The 25,606-nt window shown below is 38.7% G+C and overlaps 1 protein-coding gene across 6 annotated transcripts in view; it reads right to left on the reverse strand.

The window, feature by feature from the left end:
• neb (nebulin) overlaps positions 1 to 25,606 on the reverse strand; it is an 81,639-nt gene that overhangs the window by 2,810 nt on the left and 53,223 nt on the right. Inside the window, exons 118-136 of one of the 6 annotated variants that reach the window (XM_051708651.1) lie at positions 22,859 to 22,972; positions 22,345 to 22,449; positions 21,160 to 21,264; positions 20,479 to 20,583; positions 18,719 to 18,829; positions 17,634 to 17,744; positions 14,207 to 14,320; positions 13,990 to 14,094; positions 13,693 to 13,797; positions 13,262 to 13,366; positions 12,652 to 12,744; positions 12,111 to 12,203; positions 10,977 to 11,069; positions 10,316 to 10,408; positions 9,728 to 9,820; positions 9,209 to 9,316; positions 6,319 to 6,505; positions 5,873 to 5,965; positions 5,463 to 5,600 (exon numbers count right to left, since the gene is read on the reverse strand). In XM_051708651.1, coding sequence (XP_051564611.1) covers positions 5,463 to 5,600; positions 5,873 to 5,965; positions 6,319 to 6,505; positions 9,209 to 9,316; positions 9,728 to 9,820; positions 10,316 to 10,408; positions 10,977 to 11,069; positions 12,111 to 12,203; positions 12,652 to 12,744; positions 13,262 to 13,366; positions 13,693 to 13,797; positions 13,990 to 14,094; positions 14,207 to 14,320; positions 17,634 to 17,744; positions 18,719 to 18,829; positions 20,479 to 20,583; positions 21,160 to 21,264; positions 22,345 to 22,449; positions 22,859 to 22,972 — 2,071 coding nt within the window. The remainder of the gene's footprint in view (positions 1 to 5,462; positions 5,601 to 5,872; positions 5,966 to 6,318; positions 6,506 to 9,208; positions 9,317 to 9,727; positions 9,821 to 10,315; positions 10,409 to 10,976; positions 11,070 to 12,110; positions 12,204 to 12,651; positions 12,745 to 13,261; positions 13,367 to 13,692; positions 13,798 to 13,989; positions 14,095 to 14,206; positions 14,321 to 17,633; positions 17,745 to 18,718; positions 18,830 to 20,478; positions 20,584 to 21,159; positions 21,265 to 22,344; positions 22,450 to 22,858; positions 22,973 to 25,606) is intronic. The other 5 variants (XM_051708652.1, XM_051708654.1, XM_051708653.1 and 2 more) reach the window with 5 other exon arrangements.

A 25,606-nucleotide genomic window follows, 5' to 3' on the forward strand; every position in this document is an offset into this window, starting at 1 on the left:
CCCTAACTCATGGGCGAAACAAGTTCAGAAGTCCTGTATATTTTTTTCATAAATTACAAACCCGAACCCAAAGTCCTACTTGAAAAACTGACAAGAACCCAGCGGCTTCTAAGGTGAACCACAAAATCGCTGACAACAGTATATTCGCGCTGCACATGTACCCAGAATCTCTCTGGTTACACATGTAACCTCGGTTCTGAGACATTGTGGTGAAACTTTGGGGAATTACTTCTGGATGACCTAGTTGAAGCCCCTGTATCATAATGCCAATCTTATGATTGGCAATGGTGATTGAGTCCCGCCCTTTTAGGCGTGCATTTACCCTATATAAGCGGGCGCTCAATCACAAATTTCTTCAGAATTTTCTGATAGAAAGACAAGAACACATCGCTCGTACTTCGAAACTCTGAAGTAGTAGCTTGGCCAAGTTTCGCAATGTCTCGTTCCCTTCATCTCAGGGAACCGAGGTTACATGTGTAACCGGAGACGTTCCCTAATGATTCAGTTCACTCGACGTTGCGGTGAAACGCTTTGGGGAAAGAAGTCCCATAACACCGCACTACATGACATCATACCCCGAGAGATACACCAGGGTATAAACACTTGTAAAATAATATGTATATGAGGTCACGGGGCCGCCAGGTGGTGACTTATTACAATCATATTTCAAGTGTATAGAATAATGAATAACCCCACAGGGTGACAACCAGATGGGAAGTTAATCTTATGCTGGGGATATACAGTACTGTGCAAAAGTCTTAAGAGCATAATATGTTTCACAAAAACATTTGTCTTAAAATGATTATTTTATATATTCTGCTTTTAGCAGTACTGTATATGAGTCATATACATATTGAATGCAGTATACATAGTGTTGATTCATCATACCCCCTGAGGTATAAACACCTGAAAAAGAATAGGAAGTCACAGGCATACAGGACGGTGATTTATTAAAGACATATCTTCCAAGTGTATGAATTAATGAATAACCCCACATTGTGGAAACCATATGGAAGTTAATCTCAGCATGGGAATCTATATGAACCTTAAAAATACACACAATCTAAATTTATACCCTTCACATGGAAGTGCTTGTGACTTCTAAGGGAGGTAATTTCAACAACAGCCTATATATAGGGGTGTAATGATCCATCGATCTGGATTGATTCAATGACCAACAATCCAATGTTATCGATACAACGCATAAATATTGATATATAATTTTTACCTTTAGATGTACCTTTATTTTAATACACTCACGTCAGTCAGAGCCGTAGCCTAGCGGGCTGCACTCATGTGGTTCTGATGCATCGCGGGTGACCCGAGTTCGAGTCCTCGCTCTTGAGGTCCTTTCCTGATCCTATTCCCACTCCCTCTCATTTCCTGTCACCTCTCTACTTTCCCTATCACAGTAAAAAGCCAGTAGACTCTCATGTCAGCTGTGTTCTCCATAACAAACAAACAGCTGATCCAACAACCTAAACTGGTGGGTGTGCTCCACATACATGTAATGCCTGCACAGGGCATAACAAACAAATGCATGGGGGAGAGAAGGCTTGGAGGTGGCCCACCTGAGCCCCAAAGGGTGTAAATCCATAAATATTTAAGCACATAACCTTTCTGGGTTGATGGTGGCTTTTGAAAAACCCAGCCCAAATACCAGGCATGAGTATTACCCACTTGTTTAATTGAGGCCAGAGCCAATTAGGAGTGCGGTCATAGAGAAAGCTATTTTTAGTCGGAATATATATATATATATATATATATATATATATATATATATATATATATGTATATATATATACTATATGGACAAAAGTATTGTGACACCTACACATTACACCTACAGGAGTTTTATTACATCCCATTCTAAATCCATAGGCATTAATGTCGAGTTGGTCCCCCCTTTGCAGCTATAACAGCTTCCACTCTTCTGGGAAGGATTTTTTCAAGATTTTGGAGTGTGTCTGTTGGAATTTTTGCCCATTCTTCCAGAAGAGCATTTGTGAGGTCAGACACTGATGTTGGACGAGAGGGCCTGGCTCTCAATCTCCGTTCTAGTTCATCCCAAAGGTGTTTGATAGGGTTGAGGTCAGGGCTCTGTGCGGGCCAGCCAAGTTCTTCCACACCAAACTCATCCAACCATGCCTTTATGGACCTTGCTTTGTGCACTGGGGCACAGTCATGCTGGAACAGAAAAGGGCCTTCCCCAAACTGTTTCCACAAATTTGGAAGAATAGAATTTTCCAAAATGTCTTAGTAAGCTGAGGCATTAACATTTCCCTTCAGTGGAACTAAGGGGCCTAGGCCAACCCCAGGAAAACAACCCCATAGCATTATCCCTCCTCCACTAAACTTTACAGTTGGCACAATGCAGTCAGGCAGGAAACGTTCTCCTGGCATTCGCCAAACCCAGACTCGTTCCATCAGATAGTGAAGCGTGATTCGTCACTCCACAGAACATGTTTCCACTGCTCCAGAGTCCAGTGGCAGCATGCTTTACACCACTCCATCCGACGCTTGGCATTGTGCTTGGTGATGTAAGGCTTGAATACAGCTGCTCAACCATGGAAACCCATGCGCCAGGAGCTTCATGGCACAGTTTTTGTGCTGATGTTAATGCCAGAGAAGGTTTGGAACTCTGCAGTTATTGAGTCAGCAGAGCGTTGGCGACTTTTACGCACTATGAGCCTCAGCACTCGGCGACCCCGCTCTGTAACTTTACACGGTCTGCCACTTCGTGGCTGAGTTGCTGTGTTTCCTAAATGCTTCCACTTTGCAATAATACCACTTACAGTTGATCGTGGAATATCTAGGAGGGTAGAAATTTCACGAACTGACTTGTTGCAATGGGGGCATCCTATTACAGTACAATGCTCGAATTCAGTGAGCTCTTTAGAATGACCCATTCTTTCACAAATGTTTGTAAAGGCAGACTGCAAGGCTAGGTGCTTGATTTTATACACCTGTGGCAATGGAACTGAATGAAACACCTGAATTCAATGATTAAGAGGTGTGGCTCAATACTTTTGTCCATATAGTGTATATACACACAGTAGAAGTCAGAAGTTTACATACACCTTTGCCAAATACATTTAAACTCAGTTTTTCACAATTCCTGACATTTCATCGTATAAAACATTCCCTGTCTTAGGTCAGTTAGGATCACTACTTTAATTTAAGAATGTGAAATGTCAGAATAATAGTAGATAGAATGATTTATTTCAGCTTTTATTTCTTTCATCACATTCCCAGTGGGTCAGAAGTATTCATACATTTTGTTAGTATTTGGTAGCATTGCCTTTAAATTGTTTAACTTGGGTCAAACGTTTTGGGTAGCCTCCCACAAGCTTCTCACAATAAGTTGCTGGAATTTTGGCCCATTCCTCCAGACAGAACTGGTGTAACTGAGTCAAGTTTGTAGGACTTCTTGCTCGCTTGCACATGCTTTTTCAGTTCTGCCCGCAAATTTTTTATCAGATTGAGGTCAGGGCTTTGTGATGGCCACTCCAATACCTTGACTTTGTTGTCCTTAAGCCATTTTGCCACAACTTTGGAGGTATGCTTGGGGTCATTGTCCATTTGGAAGACCCATTTGCAACCGAGCTTTAACTTCCTGGCTGATGTCTTGAGATGTTGCTTCAATATATCCACATAATTTTCCTTCCTCATAATGCCATCTTTTTTTTGTTTTTTTTGTGAAGTGTACCAGTCCCTCCTGCAGCAAAGCTCCCCACAACATGATGCTGCCACCCCCATGCTTCACGGTTGGGATGGTGTTCTTCGGCTTGCAGGCCTCACCCTTTTTCCTCCAAACATAACAATTGTCATTATGGCCAAGAAGATTTTGTTTAATCAGACCAAAGGAAATTTCTCCAAAAAGTAAGATCTTTGTCCCCATGTGCACTTGCAAACTGTAGTCTGGCTTTTTTATGGCAGTTTTGGAGCATTGGCCTCTTCCTTGCTGAGCAGCCTTTCAGGTTATGTCAATATAGGACTCGTTTTACTGTGGATATAGATACTTTCTACCTGTTTCCTTCAGCATCTTTACAAGGTCCTTTGCTGTTGTTCTGGGATTGATTTGCACTTTTCGCACCAAACTACGTTCATCTCTAGGAGACAGAATGCGTCTCCTTCCTGAGCAGTACGATGGCCCCATGGTGTTTACACTTGTGTAGTATTGTTTGTATAGATGAATGTGGTACCTTCAGGCATTTGGAAATTGCTCCAAAGGATGAACCAGACTTGTGGAGGTCCACAAAAAATGAGTTTCAATGACTTCAACCTAAGTGTATGTAAACTTCTGACTTCAACTGTGTATATGTGTGTGTGTGTATATATATATATATATATATATTTCAAAGGATACAGCTCCTGCCAGAATGCTGCGGGAAGCGGGTAGATGTCTCGCTGAGGTGAAGAACCCGATTCTGGTGGCGAGGCAGAGAAACTTTCCTCGGAACAGTAGAGGGGGCGGGTGAATCTTTCGCTGCAGGCACTGAGAGTCAGGCGTAGAATGCCTGATGCATCTGCAGGGAAATCATGTCTGCTGGAGGTGTCCATCGACGGCGAAGAGAGGGCTGTTCAGACGAGATGATGTCGGTCTTGAAGGAAGAAAATTCTGAAGAAGTGGTGATTGAGCGCCAGCTTATATAAGGCAAATGCGTGCCTAAAAGGGCGGGGCTCAAACACCATTGCCAATCATAAGATTGGCTTATGATACAAGAACTTCAACTAGGTCGTCAGAGAAGGAATTCCCCAAGGTGTTTCACTGCAATGTCGAGTGAACTGAATCGATAGGGAACAACATGTCACCCCTCAAGCGGTCAAATAAAAAATGAAATCAATGAAAGTCTATGGAGTAATCATACTGGAGGGTTTAAAAGAAATGTGAAGCTTGTATTTTGTTAAAGCACTTATAGGAATTATTCCGTAAAAATATTTATTTAATCTATAAAGTTGTCTAACTAATCCCTTTGAAGTAGATTAACTTCTGGTTATGCATTATTGACAGACTTCCTATGGGTTGAGTTTGCTTCATGGAGACGGTGCTTTACAAATAGCTAATATGTAATATTCCGTCCTAGCGTCCTTGCGCAAATCACGCAAGTGTACTGGAATTGCACGGTCATGACATGAGTTGCAAGATTGCATATACCTTTGCTCAGACAAGGCTAAGAATGACCATTTCATATTAAAAACATTCACAGTGCTGTAGACTTGCCCCTCAGGCTTCCAATGTAATTTCGGTAAACACATTTTGTTTTTACAAACCGAGGGATGAGTCAAAACAATTTTCACTGGTAATTGACAATGTCTGTGGCATGATGTTTGTACTGTAGATCTTAAGTTTATGTGACCTGGAATTTTTCTTTAATATATGTCCTTGAAAAGTAATCCATTCCATTACAATCCAATAGAACCTAAGGAGAAGACACATCAAGCACTTAAAAAAATATTACCTAAAGACACTCCAAATCCATTGCTGTAGAGGGATGCATGGTGGTCTACGTTCTCAGACACCTCTGACTTCTCATCGCCCACCCCACTCATTGCACTGGTAGAGCGGGAATGCTCCTTGCTGCGGCGTTGCGCTTGAACTGAAGTCAAGTAAAGTCATTTTTATTTGCATAGTGCTTTTCACAACACAGTTTCAAAGCAGCTTTACAGAAAATTATGCTGTACTGTCTGTAATATTCTCTCTTTGAGCAGTTTAAATGAAAAATGTGACTGAAAATCATGCTTTAAAAAAAAATGAACAATGGTAAAAATGGAGGCCAACATTACATTACCTCTTTTTTCAGTGACTGACTACAATAAAGGAAGGCGTCAGATAACCTTTTAATGTAATGACAGCAAATACATTTTCTACCTGACATCATGTGAAGACTTCTGGACTGGATGTTGTCCTCAGCAGGGTCATAGTCAAAGACAGAACCAGGGTTTGTACGCCATACACGCAGGTCTGTGAGGAAAGGCAAACCAGTCTAGTGAAAATTAGGCAGGAAATCATCAAAACTGCCTTAATTTTTGTGTTTCTATAAATTAATGTACAATTTATGTGTAAAAAAAAAAAAACCTACATATCTTTGTATTCACTTAAAACACAGGAATGGAAATCCATTTAGGTTTTTGCTGATTGTTGGTCTTTTATTGATGCACACAACAAACACCAACCTGTCCTGCCTTTACACCTGCCATAACTATGGGTAGTGAACTGTTCTGTACCCAAAATACAGAGGGTTTGGACAAAGATACAGAGGTTTGCTTGTATCATAAGTCTGGTGTGTACAGGACCAGGTGTATATATAAACTGACCTGTGATGGTCTCCTGATCATGTTCCTCTGCACGTCTTCTCTCCATCTCCACCACACGTCTCTGGATACCGCGGTAGCTGATGTCACTAAAGTCCTGAGTGTTCCTCTTTACACGCTCAGTTACAGGGTCACTGATGGTGGGAGTGAAGCTGCCTTTACTCTTCTCAAAGTCCTGGTGGTATCTGACCTGGCAGGCCCAGCACACAACAAAACATGAGTATACAAAGAATTTCTGACTGGCAGAGCAACAATCAGTTTAAACTAAAACAGCATGTGACCTCAACGACGCTGTCACTGAACTAAAACTATCAATTAAAACCACACTGATTATGATTTATTTTTGCTTTTATTTTAGTTTTATGCATATTCTTGTGTGGCTCCTGGGTCATTCTTGGGGAAAAATGCCATTTGTCTGACCCCTTGACAAACTACTTACATAATGAACAGAATACGGTTAAAGGGATAGTTCCCCCAAAAATTATAATTCTCTCATCATTTACTCACCCTCATGCCATTCCAAACTCAAATTATTTTCTTTCTTCTGTGGAACCCAAGCGAAGATATTTTGAAGAATGTATGAGGTTGTGACGAGGAGGAGGGCGTGGCCGGGCCGTGAGGGTGCACGGCCAGAGCTGAGTCAACTAATCAGTGGGAGAGAGAGATAAAGGGGATCCAGAGATGCCAGTTCGAGAGAGAGACACGTGGCCACTGTGTGTGTGTGTGTGTGTGTGTGTGTGTGTGTCTGCATCTATGTGTTTTATGTCATTAAAGTTATGTTGACTGTTCTACTGGTTCCTGCCTCCTCCTTGCCCATCTTTAAAACCCAGGAGGAGGAGGGATGCATTGTCGTGTCGTGGCCGCTGCCGTCTGCCAGGGGAGGAGCCGTGGCCATCCGCCAGGGGAGGGAGGAGTCGCAGCCAGCCACTGGGAGTCAGAGGAACTGCTGCCATCTGCTAGGAGGGGGAGGAGCCATTCCGTCTGCCAGGGGTCGGAGGACTCACTGCCATCCACCAGGGGAGGAGCGGCTGTCGTACGCCAGAGGGCAGATTCACCGCAGCTGGCTGCCGGGAGCCGGAGGAACTGCTGCCATCTGCTAGGAAGGGGAGGAGCTGTTCTGTCCGACAGGGGTCAGAGGACTCGCTCCGCCAGGGGAGGAGCGGCTGTCGTCCACCAGAGGGCGGAGGTGTGGCTGAGGACCAGGCGACGGCCTGTCCGGGGACAGGTGAGCAAGTTTTTCTCTCTCTCTCCTCTTTCCCTCTCTGTGTCTCTCCCGCTCGCCTTTCCCTCTCCCCTCATCTCTCCCCAGGTTCCCAGGAGGCGGGGTGGACCATCAGCTGGCGGAACAGCCGGAAGGGCAGCGTTTCTCTTTCAGAGATGGGGGGGATGGACAATCTGGATGGCGCCTGCCCTGAATCAGGCGGGGGAGAGTGTGACGAGGAGGAGGGGGTGGCCAGGCCGTGAGGGTGCTGGCCCTGAGTCAACTAATCAGCGGGAGAGAGAGATAAAAGGTAGCCGGAGACGCTAGTTCGAGAGAGAGACACACACGACTGCTGTGTGTGTGTGTACGTCTATGTGTTTTATGTTATGTTTCAGTTCTTTTATATAATTTAAGTTATGTTGATTGTTCTGCCGGTTCCCGCCTCCTCCTTGCCCATCATGAACCCGTTACAGAGGTATTTTTGTCCTTACAAGTCACTTTGGTCCAAAACTTTCAAGCTCCAAAAAGCACATAAAGGCATCATAAATGTAATTGTCAGTAAAAAGTAATAGTCATAAAAGTCTGGTCAAGTTGGGCCGAATGTCAAGATTAATAGTGAATAAGAACTTATATTTTGGTCTGCTTCTCACCAAAAGTGATCATATTGCTTAAGAAGACGTGGAATATACCACTGGAATTGGATGGATTACTTTTATGCTACCTTTATATGATTTTTGGAGTTTGAAAGTTTTGGACCCCAATGACTTACATTGTATAGACAAAAACGCATTATACACTGGTCAAAATATCTTCGTGTTCCGCAGAAGAAAACATCATACAAGTTTGGAACTGCATGAGGGCGAGTGAATGATTATTTTGGGTGAAATATTCCTTTAACCGTTTCACATTATTTGATACAGTAGCCTTTGTTGAGGGTGTAATGCAAAAGAACATTTAAAATATATATTATTTTCAATTTGATTAAATTTTATTTTTTTTATTTTTTATGTTTTATGCATTTTCAGAGAAAACGCAGGATTTGTCTTTGTCCCTCACTTTCTGTTCAAACCTGTTATGCTGTGACATTCCTCAGAATAATAATGGTTTGATTTTTCTGACATAATTTTAAGGTAGTGGCATCATAATTTAATTGATCAACCGGTTCAAGCAGGTAAGACTCTTACAGTCTTTATACTTATCTCATCAACACTGTCAAAAATGTGCATCCCCTAGGGATACAACAGACTGTCATTGGGTCAGTACATTCAAAGGTACACACACTGTACCCTTTACATGTCAGTTGGTCTGTATTTGTACCTTATCTGTCACTAAAGGGTACATGTTAAAGAGGGAAGGGCAGGGCAGATTGGGTGTACCTTTGAGAATACTGCCCCAGTGTAAAGCTGTTGTACCTCTAAAAGTAAAACATTTGCACATTTTCTTCTGACACTGAAGCCCAAACGTTCAACTATGTAATGGGGAAAAAATCATATTGCTTTTTTCTTTTCTTTTTTTCACAGAAAAAAACTAAAATTGCAATAAGAATATTGACTGCAGATAATAATGTGTGGTGCAATTAGCCTGTTAAGGCTGATATTCAACCCAGAAGCATTTTGAATGTAACAGGGTTGACCCCCATACAGTATAAAAATCCCAACACATTAATAAATATAAAAGCAAATGTAAGCTTACTCCAGAGATATTACGCTGGGATTCTTTAACACGCCTCATCTCAGGGGTGTCTAGCACAAAGGCGGCCTTACCCTGCACCTGCTTACGGAAGCTGTCAGAATACAGGACCTAGACAAAAGACAGAATATCACAATCATATATTAGAAACCATATATATAATGATCATATCTCACGTCCCTGTGGAACCCACAGCAGGAAGTCAGCACATTAGAAAAACAGAGTACATGAATACTACATAAATCAGCACAAGGTTGGGAGTTATTGTGATTTAAGACAGATGAATTAGAAGGATCTTCAGAGGATGTGATGAAATGTAAGTGTGTTTGTCCCAATATGAATGTATATAAAGTGGAACATCAGCGATAATGATCAGTTACAGCCATATGAAATGTGTTCAGTTCAGCAAATGGGAGAACACAGTTAATATTATTAGCTACCTAAGTGACATGAGAATGTTAGAGAGTTATGTTTTCACGAGGCACACACACTTGTGGACACATGTCCTGAGGTTTTCAGTACCGAGCTAATTTGTACTTGGTTCCGTTTGACCCGCTCCATCTCTGGAGTGAATATCACAGGCGTTCCTTTAGCAGATGAGTCCTTATACAAAACCTACAGTGGAAAAGAACAGCGCCCCCCAAAAACAGTCAGATACAAAGCACTTGACATCCACTCCACTCAATAGTGTTTAGACAGCATAGTCACAACAAATGTCACACACAACACACCATGAGTAGAGTTTATACCCCAAGGGTTAAAAAAAGAGGAACCTGACCAACAAAAATGGGATACAAGAGCTCATTTGGTGTTGTTTATGTCTTTTCAGAAAGGAAAAAAAGATGTTACTCATGTTGGATTAGGAATCGTTTTGAATAATCCTGTACGTTTAAACTCACAGCAGAGAGGGGACCTAACTAGGAGTAGAATATGATATGGTGAATTACATTAGATGAAATGAGGTTTAAGAAATAAGCTTAATATGTTTAATTTGTTTTTGCATCAGTTATGGGTTTGGAAGAGCAGAAATGAAAAGAAAAGGATGACGGAAGAGCAGAGTTAATGGGGAATAGAGCCATTCTCAAGTAAACACTGTAGAGCTTCCACTACCGAGCTGATGTGCTTCTGATTCTCTCTGACGCGCTTAACTTCTGGGAGGTCCTGTATGGCTGTGCCTTGACCAAGCGAATCCTTGTATTTTATCTACTCAAACATGAATTTCAGTGTAGAGACAGAACAAACACAGATAGCACAAACATGAACCCAAACAGCCATAGACCAAGCATGCTCAAGATGACACAAAACAATATTGTGTTGGTCAAGATCTGACATTGACAAATTGATAATAAATATTAACTGCATAGTTTTGTAAAAAGTTAAAGGGATAGTTCATTCAGAAATTAAAATTCTTTTAAAATGTTTCATACAATGATAGTGAATGCTGACTGAAGCAAAAATTTTGCCCAACATCTTTTGTGTTTTAAATTCTATTTTAGATGGACTATCCCTTTAAACAATAAACATTTAATAACTAATTATGGTTTGGTCCCTGATTATTTACAGTACATGAAAGAATCCTAAAAAGTATTGTTGAGAAATCGAGGATAGAGCATTTTGTCACATGAGCTACATGAGAGTTCCCAATACTGTTATAAGTTATGGATTTGATGCAGGACGACAACTAGTATTAAACAGATTTTCTTTAATGATGGCAGGACGAGGAGCAGGGAATGTTTCATGGTTCAGGATAAAGGGTCACACCGCAGTGTACCGTGCTAATAATTTGCTGATTGCGTTTAACTCTCTCCATCTCAGGGGTTTCTGATATGGCTGTTCCTCCTCCCAAATCTTCCTTGTATTGGATCTTTGAACATGTAGAGGCAATGGTGCAAAAAAAGTTACCAAAAAGAAAAAGAAAAAATAAACTTGAATACTTAAAGGAATATTCCAGGTTCTATACAATTTAAGGTCAATCAACAGCATAATGTTGATTACAACAAAAAAAATATTTTGACTCGTCCCTCCTTTTCTTAAAAAAGCAAAAATCTAAGTTCCAGAGAGGCATTTACAATGGAAATGAATGGGGCCAATTTTTGGAGGGTTTAAATGCAGAAATGTGAAGCTTATAATGTTATAAAAGCACTTACATTAATTCGTTTGTTAAAACTCATGTATTATTTGAGATGTAAAGTTGTTTAAATCATCATTTTTACAGTTGTTTTAGGATTTGTTGATATTACATAATCATGGCTATTTGGTAAAATTGGATATAACTTTACACAGAAAAGTTTAGTAAGCGATTGTATTACACTAAAATCATGTTAACACACATATTGTTCATGACTTGTGGCTATACTTTTGAAACAGTGAGTATTTTAACATTTATGGATTGGCCCCATTCACTTCCATTTTAAAAGCCTCATTGGAACCCAGATTTGTGCTTTTTTTTTTTTTTTTAAAGAAAATGAGGGGCAAGTCAAAATGAATTTTTGTGGTAATCAATATTATGCCACAAATTCTGTCGATTGAGCTTAACTTGTATTGAACCCGGAATATTCCTTTAAATCATATATCAATATGTAAAAAAAAAAAAACATCTTAGTGTTAACAAAAAAAAAAAAAAAAAAAAAAAAACATACAAAACACATGAAAACAAAAGAAATGTTGTAATGTAATTAGAAAAATAACATGGATCTATACCAAGAAAAAGATGGAAGAGGTAATGTGGTTATCTGTGAGGGATTTATAAAGAAAAAATACATAAAACTGTTCAAGAAGACATTTGGTTTATCTAGGGATGTTTATCTTATCTTCAAGGGAGATGTGAAATGAGACTTTGAAGAATGATGAAGAATGATTTGGTTAAAGCAAACAATCTTCCTCATAGAGTCAGAAAAAACACTACCGAGCTGATGTTCTTCTGAGTCTGCCACACACGCTTCACTTCAGGAAGGTCGGGTATAGATATGCCTTGACCTAGTGAATCCCTGTATTTAATCTAATACATATTGCAGTTCAATTAAGAGCATGAAATATTTGACAAGGTTAAAACAGCATTGAGCAACAGAGACCTGAGCTTAACATAAATACAGAAATGGGAAGTATAGTAAAAGAGGAAAACAAATGAGTGGTTTTAACAGTGCCACAACACAAGTCTATTACTGGGACCTGTGTTGATATGCAGATGGATACATTTATGAACCATATAATGGAGGTTATTTTCTATTATACTAAATGATGGGAGTCGGTGGCTATTTATCTCTCATTAAAAAGACAAGAAACATTCAAATTCTTGATATTAGATGGTCTATATTAAAATGAATGTCTTTTCAACATTAAAGTTATTAGGATGCTGAAACAATTTTTATTAAAGGAAGCATTATCTGGGTTTTTTGGGGTGCTCCAAAGAGAAGCAGCGAGAATGGTAGAGTCACACCGCAGTGTACCGTGCTAATAGCCTCCTGATTGCGTTTAACTCTCTTCATCTCAGGGGTTTCTGATATGGATGTTCCTTGCCCCAGCTCCTCCTTGTATTGGATCTTTAGGGTTGTACAAGCATAAGGAGGCATTAACATGTTTTGTTTTGTCTGTTGAGTGGAATGTAGTTTTCATTTGTTTTGTCTGGAGAGTCTTCTGAATGTACACTCACAACATGGAACAGACTAAACATTTGAGAAATAATGGATAAACAAACAACATTTCAAACACATCTATAAAGACAGATGCAAACTAGTGAAATGTTCAATATGTAAATATAATAATCTTGTAAATTGGTTAGTGCTGTTTAGAAAGGACAAGGTCAACAACATCAAGTTGATAACCATTAGGCATTGCTAGTTTGAAGTTAATGATAACATCTAAGGTCTGTTTAGGCCATCTGTATTTACACTATATAAAAAGAGCAGCATGTCAAGAATTGTTAACTTGTGGTTGCAGAGTAGAAAAAAAAAGGAAGAAAAAGGTGGGGTAAGGCTAGAAATGAGAATAGAAAAAGGACAACAAAAAAATAATTGTGGTTAGAATTTAGGAAAAATATACTCAGTAAGCAGTAGGTACCGAGCTGAAATTCTTTGTATTTTCTTTAACACGAAGCATTTCAGGGGTGTCCTTTACTGCTGAAACTTTGCCCTTACTGTTTTTAAGGTCAATCTGGTACTGAAGCTAAAAAGAAAAGAGCACAAGGGCAGTTAAAAATGATATAAAAACGAGCAAGAGAAAACTGTGCAACCAAAAATCATTGAAGAAAATGGAAGTGTAAAATTAAAACTGACAACCAACTATTGTAAGCCATATTACAAAAGCATGAGAAAAGTGTAATCTCTTTACATGTAACCTTCCCACTCTTAATCTTTTTTTCTCCCAAGACAAATACTGTACATAATACATGAAAGACAGGGACCAAGGATGACAAAGCATAAAAAGACCACATTAAAGCTAACAGGAACATAAAGCACTGTAATATGGACTGAACAGACATAGATACTTACGGTGCTGAAGTTCTTCTGGTTCTCACGCACTCTCTGCATCTCAGGAGTGTCAAAAACAGGCACATAGTGTGACATAGTCTTCTCAGCCTCCTCCTTGTACTTTTTCTATCAGATAAAACACAAAGTCCATAATATTGGAGTTTGTGAGCAAAACATTTCAGGTGTTCATGAGAGATCACACTTGAATAATCAAAATAATCTTTTGAAAAGCTCAAATAAAATGATTTGGATAATAGCTTGTAGACATATGGTGACAGCATAATAATTTGCCACTTATCAAACTAGAAACCCTCATACCTGGCTCACAATATTCCTGATCTGCTGAGCGTGGAGAATGTCTGGGGTGTCAAGGACTGTGGTGTATGTGGCTCTGTCGTGCTCAGCATCCTGTTTGTACTTGGTCTGCAAAACACATTCACTTTAAAACATTAACATAATTGTTAAAATGTCAGTGCTGATATATTATATTTCCATCTGAAATGTGGATCTGATGGGTTGGAGATAATCTGTATACCTGACTGAGGATATCTGTGGCATTCTTTGCCCTCAAGAAGTCTGGGGTGTCAGTAGCCAAAGCCAGCATTCCTTTTCCCTTGATCTCTTGCTCCATTGATTTCTTGTATTCTCTCTGCAGAAATTAGGCAAATATTACCATACTCTTGCGATCATGTCCATATGTTTATCAGTAATTATTTTTTTTACATTTGACATATAAGGAAAATTCTTGAGGGCTACAAATACAATAATTACACATGGATATTGAAAAGGAAATTAGCGAAGTTTAAAGGTGAAGTGTGTACATTTTTGTTTAGACATTTAATTTTTATTTTTATTTGAGGTAAAATACCTTTATCTATCCCAGTTTCACATGCAAAGACAACTATAAGAAGCCATTTGTAGTAGGTTTTGGTTGACAGTGCTGGGTAGATTACTTCTGAATTATAATATGGTACTGATTACAAATTACATGACTAAAATTGTAGTCAGTAATTTAATCTCTTGGATTATATTTTTTAGGCAATCTAATCTGAATGATTGTAGATGACTTTTGGATTACTTCTGACCTAATTCTTGTTTATTTGATGTCACATGCATTTGATTAGGATAAAATGGTACCATTTTGACATAATGTTGCTTAAATGCATTAAAAAAAACCTTAAAGGTGCAGTGTGTAAGATTCAGAAACCCTTGTTATTAATGACACCTGTGGCCATTAAGTGAACTGTAGCCTGTTGCTTGTGATCGCGCACACACTGTATAGGGACGCAAGCGAGCATGACTCCATAGGGAAGCGAGACTGAACGTGATTCACCGGCATCATGATCATAGATGAAGTAGCATAATTAAAATTACACAGTTATGATTGTTTTACTACAAACTTTGAGACTGTATATTATATTTGACTCTCCAGTGCTGGAACAGGGCTAAAACAAAGTGTGGATATAGGTCTGACTATGGGAGACTGTAGTTTGAAGTAATCACTTTTCTTTGCATGATACATTGACTGCATTTATACGATAGCCTATGTCGGCGTTAGCTAGCTAGCCAGATTTATCAATAGCTGTTAGCTAAATTTGGTGGATGAGGACAGTAGTTGTTTATAAAATAGACTGTGCATTATAAATATGTTGACACAATTCAGTATTGATGTGATTCCATCACAACTGTCATTTTGATATATCAATGTGCTATTGTTTTATAATAATAGAATGTATATATTTTCTGTATAACCAAGTTACATTACACTAATGAATGGAGCTTTCTGCATTATCTTGAACATTGTCTAGCATTCATTTAATGTGTTATCGTAGTTTACCTTGCTGAATAATTACAGATGAACATTATGTCAGTTACTCTGAATCAGCATAACTGACTTTTAGTATAAAGAGAAGATCGTTGAAATTATTTGAAAGTTACGAAGCAAGGTAGCTTGCAATTCGTCAGCGTTAGCAGGCAAGATCAAGTTAGCTAAAATTACACAGATCAATCCTTATGGCACTATATTTCACATGCAGTTATGTAAGCTTACCTGTCCAATAAGAAAAATGCCAATTCAGGGTCGGTTTTGATCCCCAAAACCGAATGAAGGTCCCTCCATGAATCAAATGCCCTGTCGATGTTCACTCTAGTTTTCGCTCGACCACAATCACATTCCTGCTTAGCCAGATGGGATTCAGTAAATGTTTTTTTTTTTTGGCTTACTCGCAGTTTGCGTAGGAGTCGGTGTTGTGCTGGGAGCAGGACGTTTGCTGGATTCCATCTCTAAGATAACATTACCTAGTGTTGCAGTTTGTTGACGCTGTTGAATAGCGGAAGAGAAGCTATTACTGTCTGAGGCAAGGCTCTCGGGAGCATGCATAAACGTCACATCCTTTGGATTTTCCCGGCAAAAGCGACCCGCTCCCTTCACATGAAAATCAGTCTACAGGCTTTAATAGGCAACCTAGGAAGTTGCGTTACAAGCCGTTCACACATTGACAAAAAAAAGGTGAATATTACATGAACATTTTTACATATTGCACCTTTAATGGATGAAAATATGACAATTTATATGATTTGTGTTTGTGTGTTGTTTACTCGCTATTTGCCTGTTCCTGTGTGAAATAAATCCATGTTGTGTAACCAATCAGTCAATCAATGTACATTTTTAAAGCAGAGTACAAAAGCAATTTGTGAAACTAAAACTAACTTTACTGCACTAATTCAATCGGTTTGGCATTTATGTGTAGATTAATGCTCCATCTTCAGTAAAATTATAGCCACTTGGCTGATGGCTCTTATCAGGTTTGTGTATGCAATTCAACAGATATTGGTTTAGAATCAAAAATTAAAAATAATTATAGGAATCAATAAATTATGAACAATTTACAGCAGTTGCCGGATTAATATTTAATCATGTAATCCACAAAAAGTAACTGTAGTTTGATTGAGTATTTTTTTTCTCCCCCTTTTTCTCCCCAATTTGGAGTGCCCAATTCCCAATGCGCTCTAAGTCCTTGTGGTGGCTTAGTGACTCGCCTCAATCCGGGTGGCGGAGGACGAATGTCAGTTGCCTCCACGTCTGAGACATCAATCCGCAAATCTTATCACATGGCTTGTTGAGCGTGTTACCGCAGAGACATAGCGTGTGTGGAGGCTTCAAATTATTCTCCATCTATCATCCACGCACAACTCACCACACGCCCCACGGAGAGCAAACCACATTATAGCAACTACGAGGAGGTTACCCCATGTGACTCTACCCTTCCTAGCAACTGGGCCAATTTGGATGCTCAGGAGACCTGGCTGGAGTCATGATTATGAGTATTTTAAAATGTAATTTAATTACAAGGACTTGATTTTGGTAATTTGATTACGTAATCCACATCTCATGTAATCCGTTACTACCCAGCACTGGTGGTTGACTTTGTAAAGAGTACAAACACTGTGGTTCTTTAGCGCTTTCAAAACATTGCTCTGTTTAAGCGGTCCAACTTCTTGCGATACCAACTGTTTCATCAGACAATGGAAGATGGGGTCAGAACAAAAAGGCTGGTATCAGTGTTTGGGAAACATGTTTGAAGTCAATGATTATTTTTGCAATTCCTTTTGGTGCCACTAGAGGCACAGAATTACACACTTCACCTTAATGAAAAATACATTAGAGGACATTAACATCAGAGATGTGGAGAAAAACAAGAGAATTAAAAAAAGAAGTGAGTGCATTTAGAACAGCAAAGACGAAATGACATTTAGTGGGACTCTCAGCAGGATGAGCAGACTTGCTTTACCAAACCTGATTAAATGGCACATCAGGGGTAATATCCATTAGGGCAATTAGTGATGTCATAAGCAAGAGGCAAATGGACCAATTGCTGCTGGATTAGTTTTTTGAGGAGGAAGTGGAGATGTGGGAGAGGACTACACGTAAGATAATTCAGCTTCAGCTTTTGCAGTCCTACCTCACTCAGGATCTGAGTAGCATTCTTTGCTCTCAGTAACTCAGGAGTTTCCTCCAGCACTGTAAGCCCTTTACCCTTCACCCCTTCCTCTAGATCCTTCCTGTACTCTTTCTACAGGGCGGAGAAGAACAGAAAAACTGCAGACACAGAGCAAGGCACAGGCACAGACACAATACTGGGTGCAGTACTGCTGTCACCGACATCCAAGCATTTGCTCTGGGTTTATTGAAGTCAAGTCAAATTTAAGATAGTCAAATCAAAGATAATCAAGTTGCACATTGTATTTAAAACAATAAAGGATATGTGACCTGCTCCATTATTTTAAGTCACTTTGACCCAGAAACACATTTTGGGTTTTATGTTCTGAAGTAAAAAAAAAAAAGTCTCATTTAAATGATTACATCTTGGCAACTGTTTGGAGTAGAAATATAATAATTTTATCAACAGAAAGTAAGACACTCCTTTTTACTCGTGCATAAATCTAAGTGTTTCTGGGTCAAAGTAACTTAAGACGATGGAGCGGGTCATATATAAATTTGACTCTTTGCACAAGTACATAAATAGTTGTAATGTCTTGCCCAGAGCAAAGGCACTGGTGAATTTGAAATTATAGAAACCTATACAATATTTATCAAAGACATCACAGGCAACAATATACACAAAAACAATATCTGAGACTCCTCAAGATTTATGCTCATTCTGTAGCAGCATTCATATGATTGTAAAGCCAAACCAAGACCTTAACAGGTTATTTTACAAAAAAAATAAAAAAATAAATATGCATGCTCGGGTTAACTTAAGTACAGTAGAATTGGAAGAAGGTACAGAAAACCAAGAGATTTTACCATAAAAGATTTGACACACCTTTAAACATAAAAAAGCATCACACACATACACAAAAACATTGGAAGGGGAAGGGAATTACTGAGAGTGTATTACAGCGGGAGGGGGTCATGCATACTAACCATAGGCTACTTGGGTGTGACCGGAAACTTCAAAGACACTCATGTAAAGATTATAACACATTTGTGGTCTTAGTATTATTACCAAAATGGGAGAAGAAGGGTATAAAGACCACATTTTACCTCACTAGCAATTTTCGTAGCGTGTCTGACATGCATCATGGCAGGGGTGACCTCCAACCCAGAGAGGTTTTTTCCTTTCATTGACTCCTCAAAGTCCCTCTTATACTCTTTCTATCCACCGCAAAGATAGAAGAGTGAGAGATACATGAAGCTTCAAGAATAAGGCTCTAGTCTTTGCATATTACCATGGTTACACTGATTCCTCAGTCAATAGTTGATAATATTTAGATTATCTTGATGTTTACTTAAACTATTTCTCCCACATCACATCAATGTGTTTTACAGTAAAATTATAGAGTCATAAATACATGACAAACATAAATGCATACCATAAATCCATGGGTCCAGGATGGAAATTGTGGCTTCCCGATTATGTACCGGTGTTACAATATTTGTATCCACATAAAAGCACACACTGTTTGAATTTCTCTAAGCAGTTCAAGTCATTCACACAGGGTTACAAAGAATACCTGAGCAGAGCATATACACTGCCATTTGTTTTGCATTGTTGTGGTAACATACACTGCCTGGCCAAAAAAAAAGGCACCGTTTGGATTTAAATCAGCAGATACTTAAGAGCCTATGATTGGATCATTATTGCAGTGATTAATATGTTTCAGCTGGCAACAATTCTTTTAACCCTAACTGATGCAGTGTGTAGCTTCTCATTTCTTAAACAACCATGTCGGAAGACGTATCCCGTGCTCGTGGAAAATATGTTACTGTGTTTCAGAAGGGGAAAATTATTGGCCTGAATCAAGCAAAGAAAACATCTAAGCAGATTGCTGAAATCACTGGAACTGGGTTAAGAACTGTCCAACGCATTAATAAAACATGGAAGAATAGTGGTGAACCATCATCTTCACAGAAGAAATGTGGTCGGAAAAAAATCTTGAATGATCGTGATCGGAGATCACTAAAATACTTGAAGTCTCATCCTAAAAAATCGACAGTAGAACTCATGGCTATGTTTAATAGTGAAAGTAAGAGCATTTCCACACGCACAGTGCGACGAGAACTTACAGGTTTGGATCTAAACTTCAATTTGCTAGGGAGCATAAAGATTGGACTGTGGAGCAATGGAAAAAGTCATGTGGTCTGATGTTTCCAGATTTACCCTATTCCAAAGCGATGGGCGCATCAGGGTAAGAAGGGAAGCACATGAAGCGATGCACCCGTCATGCATAGTGCCCACTGTACAAGCCTTTGGAGGCAGTTTTATGATCTGGGGTTGCTTCAATTGGTCAGGTCTAGGCTCAGCAATGTTATGCAGCAATAAAATATAGTCAGCTGAAAACCTGAATGTACTGAATGAACAGGTTATCCCATAAATCGATTTTTTTCTTCCCTAATGGCACGGGCATATTCCAGGATGACAATTCCAAGATTCATCAGGCTCAAATTGTGAAAGAGTGGTTCAGGGAGCATGAGGAATAATTTTCACACATGAATTGGCCACCACAGATACCAGACCTTAACCCCATTGTAAGTCTTTGCAATGTGGTGGAGAAGACTTAACGGAGTGGTTCGACTCTCCCGTCATCAATACAAGATTACGGCCAAAAATTAATGCAACTCTGAATGGAAATAAAGGTTGTGACGTTGCATAAGGTTGTCGAAACAATGCCATGACAAATACACGCCGTAACAAAGCTAAAGGTGGTCCAACGAAATATTAGAGTGTGTTATTTTTTTTAATTCTTTTTTGCCAGGCAGTGTACATTAAGCTTTAACAGCTCATGTTTATCAGCAGTATTTACCTGACTTTGCAGATGTTGAGCCTCCTTAGCAGTCACATAAATGGGTGTCTCAAAGTCCAGCATGGCTTTGCCTCTTTCTCTCTCATATTTTTCCTTATACTTCACCTGTAGTCAGACAAAATCCCAAAAGTGAAGAACACACAAAGTGAGAAGCAGATGCTAAGAAAAGGAACTGAACCAATCCCTTTAATTGTTTACTGAAAAATGACTTTGTGTCATTGGCATACAGTTCTCAATCATTTAGTACTTTTTAGTAAAGTATGTGCTGTACTTTTTAGTGGATGTGGAATAATCTGACATATAATGTTGCTAAGCACTAAGACTCCTGGAAAAGAGTTAACTATAGTCTCAATGGTTAGGAAAATGCACTAAAAATATAATAGATACAATGTTACAGGCTTAAATGATGAAGTGACATGCAAAGAGCTTTTACAACTTTGTTGTAAAGAAGTTCTTAAATATTATACACACAAAAAGTTCATGTAAAGTTATTTTATGGGACAAACTAACCCAGACAAATACCATTTCAAATGGTGAATACCTCTACAGTATTTTAGTTGCACAAGATAGAAAGGCTGATGAAAGAATGAAATGAAATAAACAGGTCGAGCATGTGCACAGGAAAACAGATGATGTCAGCTGGATCGGCTGTGGAAAACTCCAGAACTGTATGTGACTTACGTGACTCTGAAGCTCTGAGGCCTCTTTGTGGTGAAGCTGCTCAGGCGTGTCGGGTATCATATGGTAGTGACCCCTACTCTCCTCAAACTTCTTCTTGTACTGGTACTAAGGAGGAACGCCCAATAAAGCAGCTCAATATAACAACTTCAATCCAATGAGCTGAGCTTCAACTCTCCAATGTCAAGATGGCCAAAAATAATTAATAGCCAAAAAGAATAAAAAATGCAAAAGGAAGACAAGACTGACGGCTGTTATGTTTACGTAATTCACGTAAAGAAAACTGTATATTGAAATAATGACACAGATAATAGAATGTACAACAAGCTAGCTAAAAATATTTTCATAACATTTAGCTTTAAATTTCTGGAATGAGATTTTGTATACTGAAAAAATACTGAATGTATGAACATTATTTTTTCATGATAAAATTATGTTAAAACAGATGAGGAAATATGTAAGACTAAGTAAAATCTGATATCACTTTGATTCATATGTACAAAACAAAATGGAAATTATTTAGAAAGCTCATTAGGAAAAAAAAAGAGAAAGAGGTTAAAAAGAATTATGGGGGAATGATGTTATAGAAAAAAAAATGGAAAAAGCACCCAGAGATAAGATGTTAGCGTGCAGTGGCTTTAGCACAGCACTAAGGTCATGGGTGGATGAGAGCAAAAAAAAAAAAAAAAAAAGAAAACATTCTAATGCTAGTAGTAATAAGATGTTAAAGCCAAGGATGATGAGGGTCACTACCAAATGATAGCCTGGAATGATGAGTAAACAGATGATGGATGAATCTTGTGATTTTACATGAAGATGTGATAGTTGCAAATTCATTGTTAAAGTATAGTGTGTAAGATAAAGCTGTGTTGATAAATGGTCTGCACTTATATAGGGCCTTTTTAACCTTAGCGGTTCTACAAAGCGCTTTACACTGTGTCTCATTCACCCATTCACACACGCACTCACACACCAATGACAGCAGAGCTGCCATGCAAGGCACTAGCCTGCCATTGGGAGCAACTTGGGGTTTAGTGTCTTGCCCATGGACACTTCGGCATGTGGAGTCATGTGGGCTAGGAATTGAACCGCTAACCCTGCGGTTAGTGGACAACCCACTCTACCACCTGAGCCACAGCCACCCACGATAAGATAAGAGGGAAATGAGGCCATCTGGAGAACTCTTACATCACTGGACAGCTTGCTGGTGCTCAGGTTGTGCTGCATAGACAGGGACTCTGCCATGTCCGTAACAGGTTTGTGAATCTTCTTTAGGTCACCTTTGTACTTCACCTGCATGAAAGAGCCATGCAAAAAACAAACAAACAAAAAACAACAACAAAAAAAACATTATGAGATGAAACACCCTCAATGTCATATTTGAGTGGTAAAAATGTTCAGGTTTCCCACACTTTCTGACAAATCAATTACAATTACTTTTCTATGACTTTTCCAAGGATTTAAAACTATAAAAAAAAAAAAAAAAAAAAAAAAAAAAGTAAAAAAAAAGAATGCACTACAAAAGAGCAAGTTATAGTCATTTTAGAGCTGAGTAATTTTTCTACAGCTTTTTATGAATCTATTCATTTTCATAACAACTTTAAAATTCCTTGATATTTCTAGGTTTTCCATGACTGTGGAACCCCTATATTTTACATAATGTGTTTTTAAAAGTGACTTAAGCTTGACTTGGCTTGAGCACCTCGCTTGCAAGTTCATTGGCATCCTTCAGAGTTTGATAAATCTTGCTGTTCTTCAAGTCATACTGGGGTTTCTTTCCTTTCATCTCTTTGTCAAACTTCTCCTTGTACTTCACCTTTTGAGAAAGAACAGTGGCAATTTTAATTGCAGTCATGTGTGACATATTCTCTGGGGTCATTTGAGCCAAAATGCTTGCAAATGCATATAGAAATAAATTCTGTATCAACCGTATGATTTCATGCAATCATCAGTGGAAAGAAAGTGTTACAAACGTAAAAGAAACTCGTTACAACAGGTAGTCAGTTGGGTCTAATACAGTATGACACAAGTGAAAAATCAGATCATGTTCACATTATACTAGCCCCAAATAGGAAGATCAACACAAAAGCATTCAAAAGCATCACATTAACTTATACTTCTTTATGGCAGTGGTTCTCAAACAGTGCGTGCCAACAGGTGGTAGAAATGTATGCTATTTGAAAAATATATAATTGTACATTTTATTCAAATAGTTATGTTATTAAAATAGTTATTTCTAGCTTTATTTTTAAAGCTGAAGTATGCGATTTCTGCCCTACTAGTGCCACCAAACAGAACTGCCAAAATTAACTTTGTTTTCAAAACAGCTTTCTGAATCCGCCCCCGTCTGCAATTGGTCATACAAATGGATAGTCCCGCCCCCCAACTCACGCCACTGATTGAGTCAATGTAATTGTGTTTGTATAGACAGGTCGCTCAAAACAGAGCAAATTTTATTGAGCCACAGGTAAAATTTAACCTACAAATGGCTACTTATAGTTGTCTCTGCATTTTAAGCTGTATAGGAGAAAGTATTTTAACACAGAAAAAGTTACATACTTCAGCTTTAATATACTGTAGCTTTATGGTCTAGTACATAAGCCCACATTCTTAAGTTGGCTTTGTGGGATGTGAATATGTAATGTTCTTTTTAAGTTGCACACTAGCATGCTAGCGCTCATCTGTTTACAAGTCCGCACGCCACAATTTTATTTTGCGCGCTAAAAAGAGAGCGACAAAACGAAGAGGCTATCAACAAAAATTTATGATTATGTTTGCCCCAGGGGAGTTTCTCGTCTTTTAAAAGTACAGGGGCACAGGTCCCCAATGATGTAAAAAAAATCATGTTACAGTTTAACTGAATGAGAGATGGCTACAAATGACTCAGCATGCAAGTTAGCGGTTTAAATCATTCAGACTGAACCGCGAACGATTCAGACCATTCTGTTAAATGGATTGACCAATTCATTGTAAAGAACAGACTCAAAAGACTGGCCCATTCACAAATCCAGCATCACTAGTTTTAAATAGCTCACAGAATTACGGGACACATAACATAATTTCTGAAATTGTTTGAAAACTGAAAACATTTTCTGAGGTCAGCATACAGTAATATCCCTTAACAGACAATGGTTTATCAGTAAACTTTTACTGGGGCAGCCCCAGTATATGGAGTCTAGCGATGCTCCTGGTTTGCGAAGTCTGTCGGCATCTACATGCTTGATTTACTGAAGACGAGCCATCATGACAAAGATTTACCCTATTTAGTTTATTTTGTGTGTGTGCATATTATGTAAAAAAAAAAAAAAAAAAACAAACATTTATAACGTCTGTTTTCATCATTTTTAAAAAGGGGTACGCTTTTGCCTCAGAAACACTGGATTCAACACTTAGTATTGAGCATGGGATTGATAACAGTCTGACAGAGCAATTCAAAGCCCTTCTACTGACGAGAGATGTTTTAAGATAAGTTACATTGCTCTAACTTCCCAAATACTTTATATTCTGTATTAGTGTTTTTAGATTGGATTGTAATGGAATGAAAATTTTTTTAAAAATTGGATTGCAAAATGTATGAGGCACGGTCACATTTACCATATGGGTCCATTGCCATTGTCAATTAATTCCTATGGGAGTCGAGCGCCATGCTTTCGAGGGGGATTTTGGGATTGACAGTGATGCAGAGGAAGTGTTGAGAGCATCAAAAAGTTGTGAAATGATAAATGAGAAGCAAAAAACGCCAGGAGGCAGCCAATCACTGTGAGCTTAAAGCAGTGACCTCTGTCATAAGTGCTTTAAAATCTGACAATAATGATTTCTCTCATCATTATGTTTAATTCAGACTTCAAACAGACCTCAAATGGTGATTGCATGCATTTATTGTGGCAATAATGTGGCTGGGTAAGCAAAAGTGTAATACATCAACACTGTTTTTATATTTTGGGCATTCGGAAATGAAGCTGTCATCTTTCCAACTGTAATCGTGCATAAATAAGATGATACTATTGCTTGTGTACTGAAAACAATGATAGGCAATGCACACTTACAAACAAGCCCCAAAGCTGCAGCTTTTGAGTATTGTGGGCGGCTTTTAGCAGATTTCTTCCACTCCAGAGAACACGTACCGTAAATGTGACTACGTTTTAAATATTACTATTTTGGTGTATGTGTGTTTTTTGTTGCTGTGATAGGGTCCTTCCATTGATCTGCAAAAAGGCCTGTCGAGGGACTGACGAGGATCTTTCAGTACCATGATTTACATTAATATTGATATCAAAATATGGCTCACGGTTCTTAAGCATGTGCTCAAAGAGATTTCAGTTGGCTTAATGCTGAAAGGAATTAGAGGTAACATTGTTGACAAGATGGTTCTTAAGTTGTTTTGATTTGATCAAAGTTGGTACTTGGCATGAAAAGTTTGAGAACCACTGGTTTATGGTATCAAAGGGAA

This window comes from Myxocyprinus asiaticus, chromosome 10, assembly GCF_019703515.2.
Source record: "Myxocyprinus asiaticus isolate MX2 ecotype Aquarium Trade chromosome 10, UBuf_Myxa_2, whole genome shotgun sequence".
NCBI lineage: Eukaryota > Metazoa > Chordata > Actinopteri > Cypriniformes > Catostomidae > Myxocyprinus > Myxocyprinus asiaticus.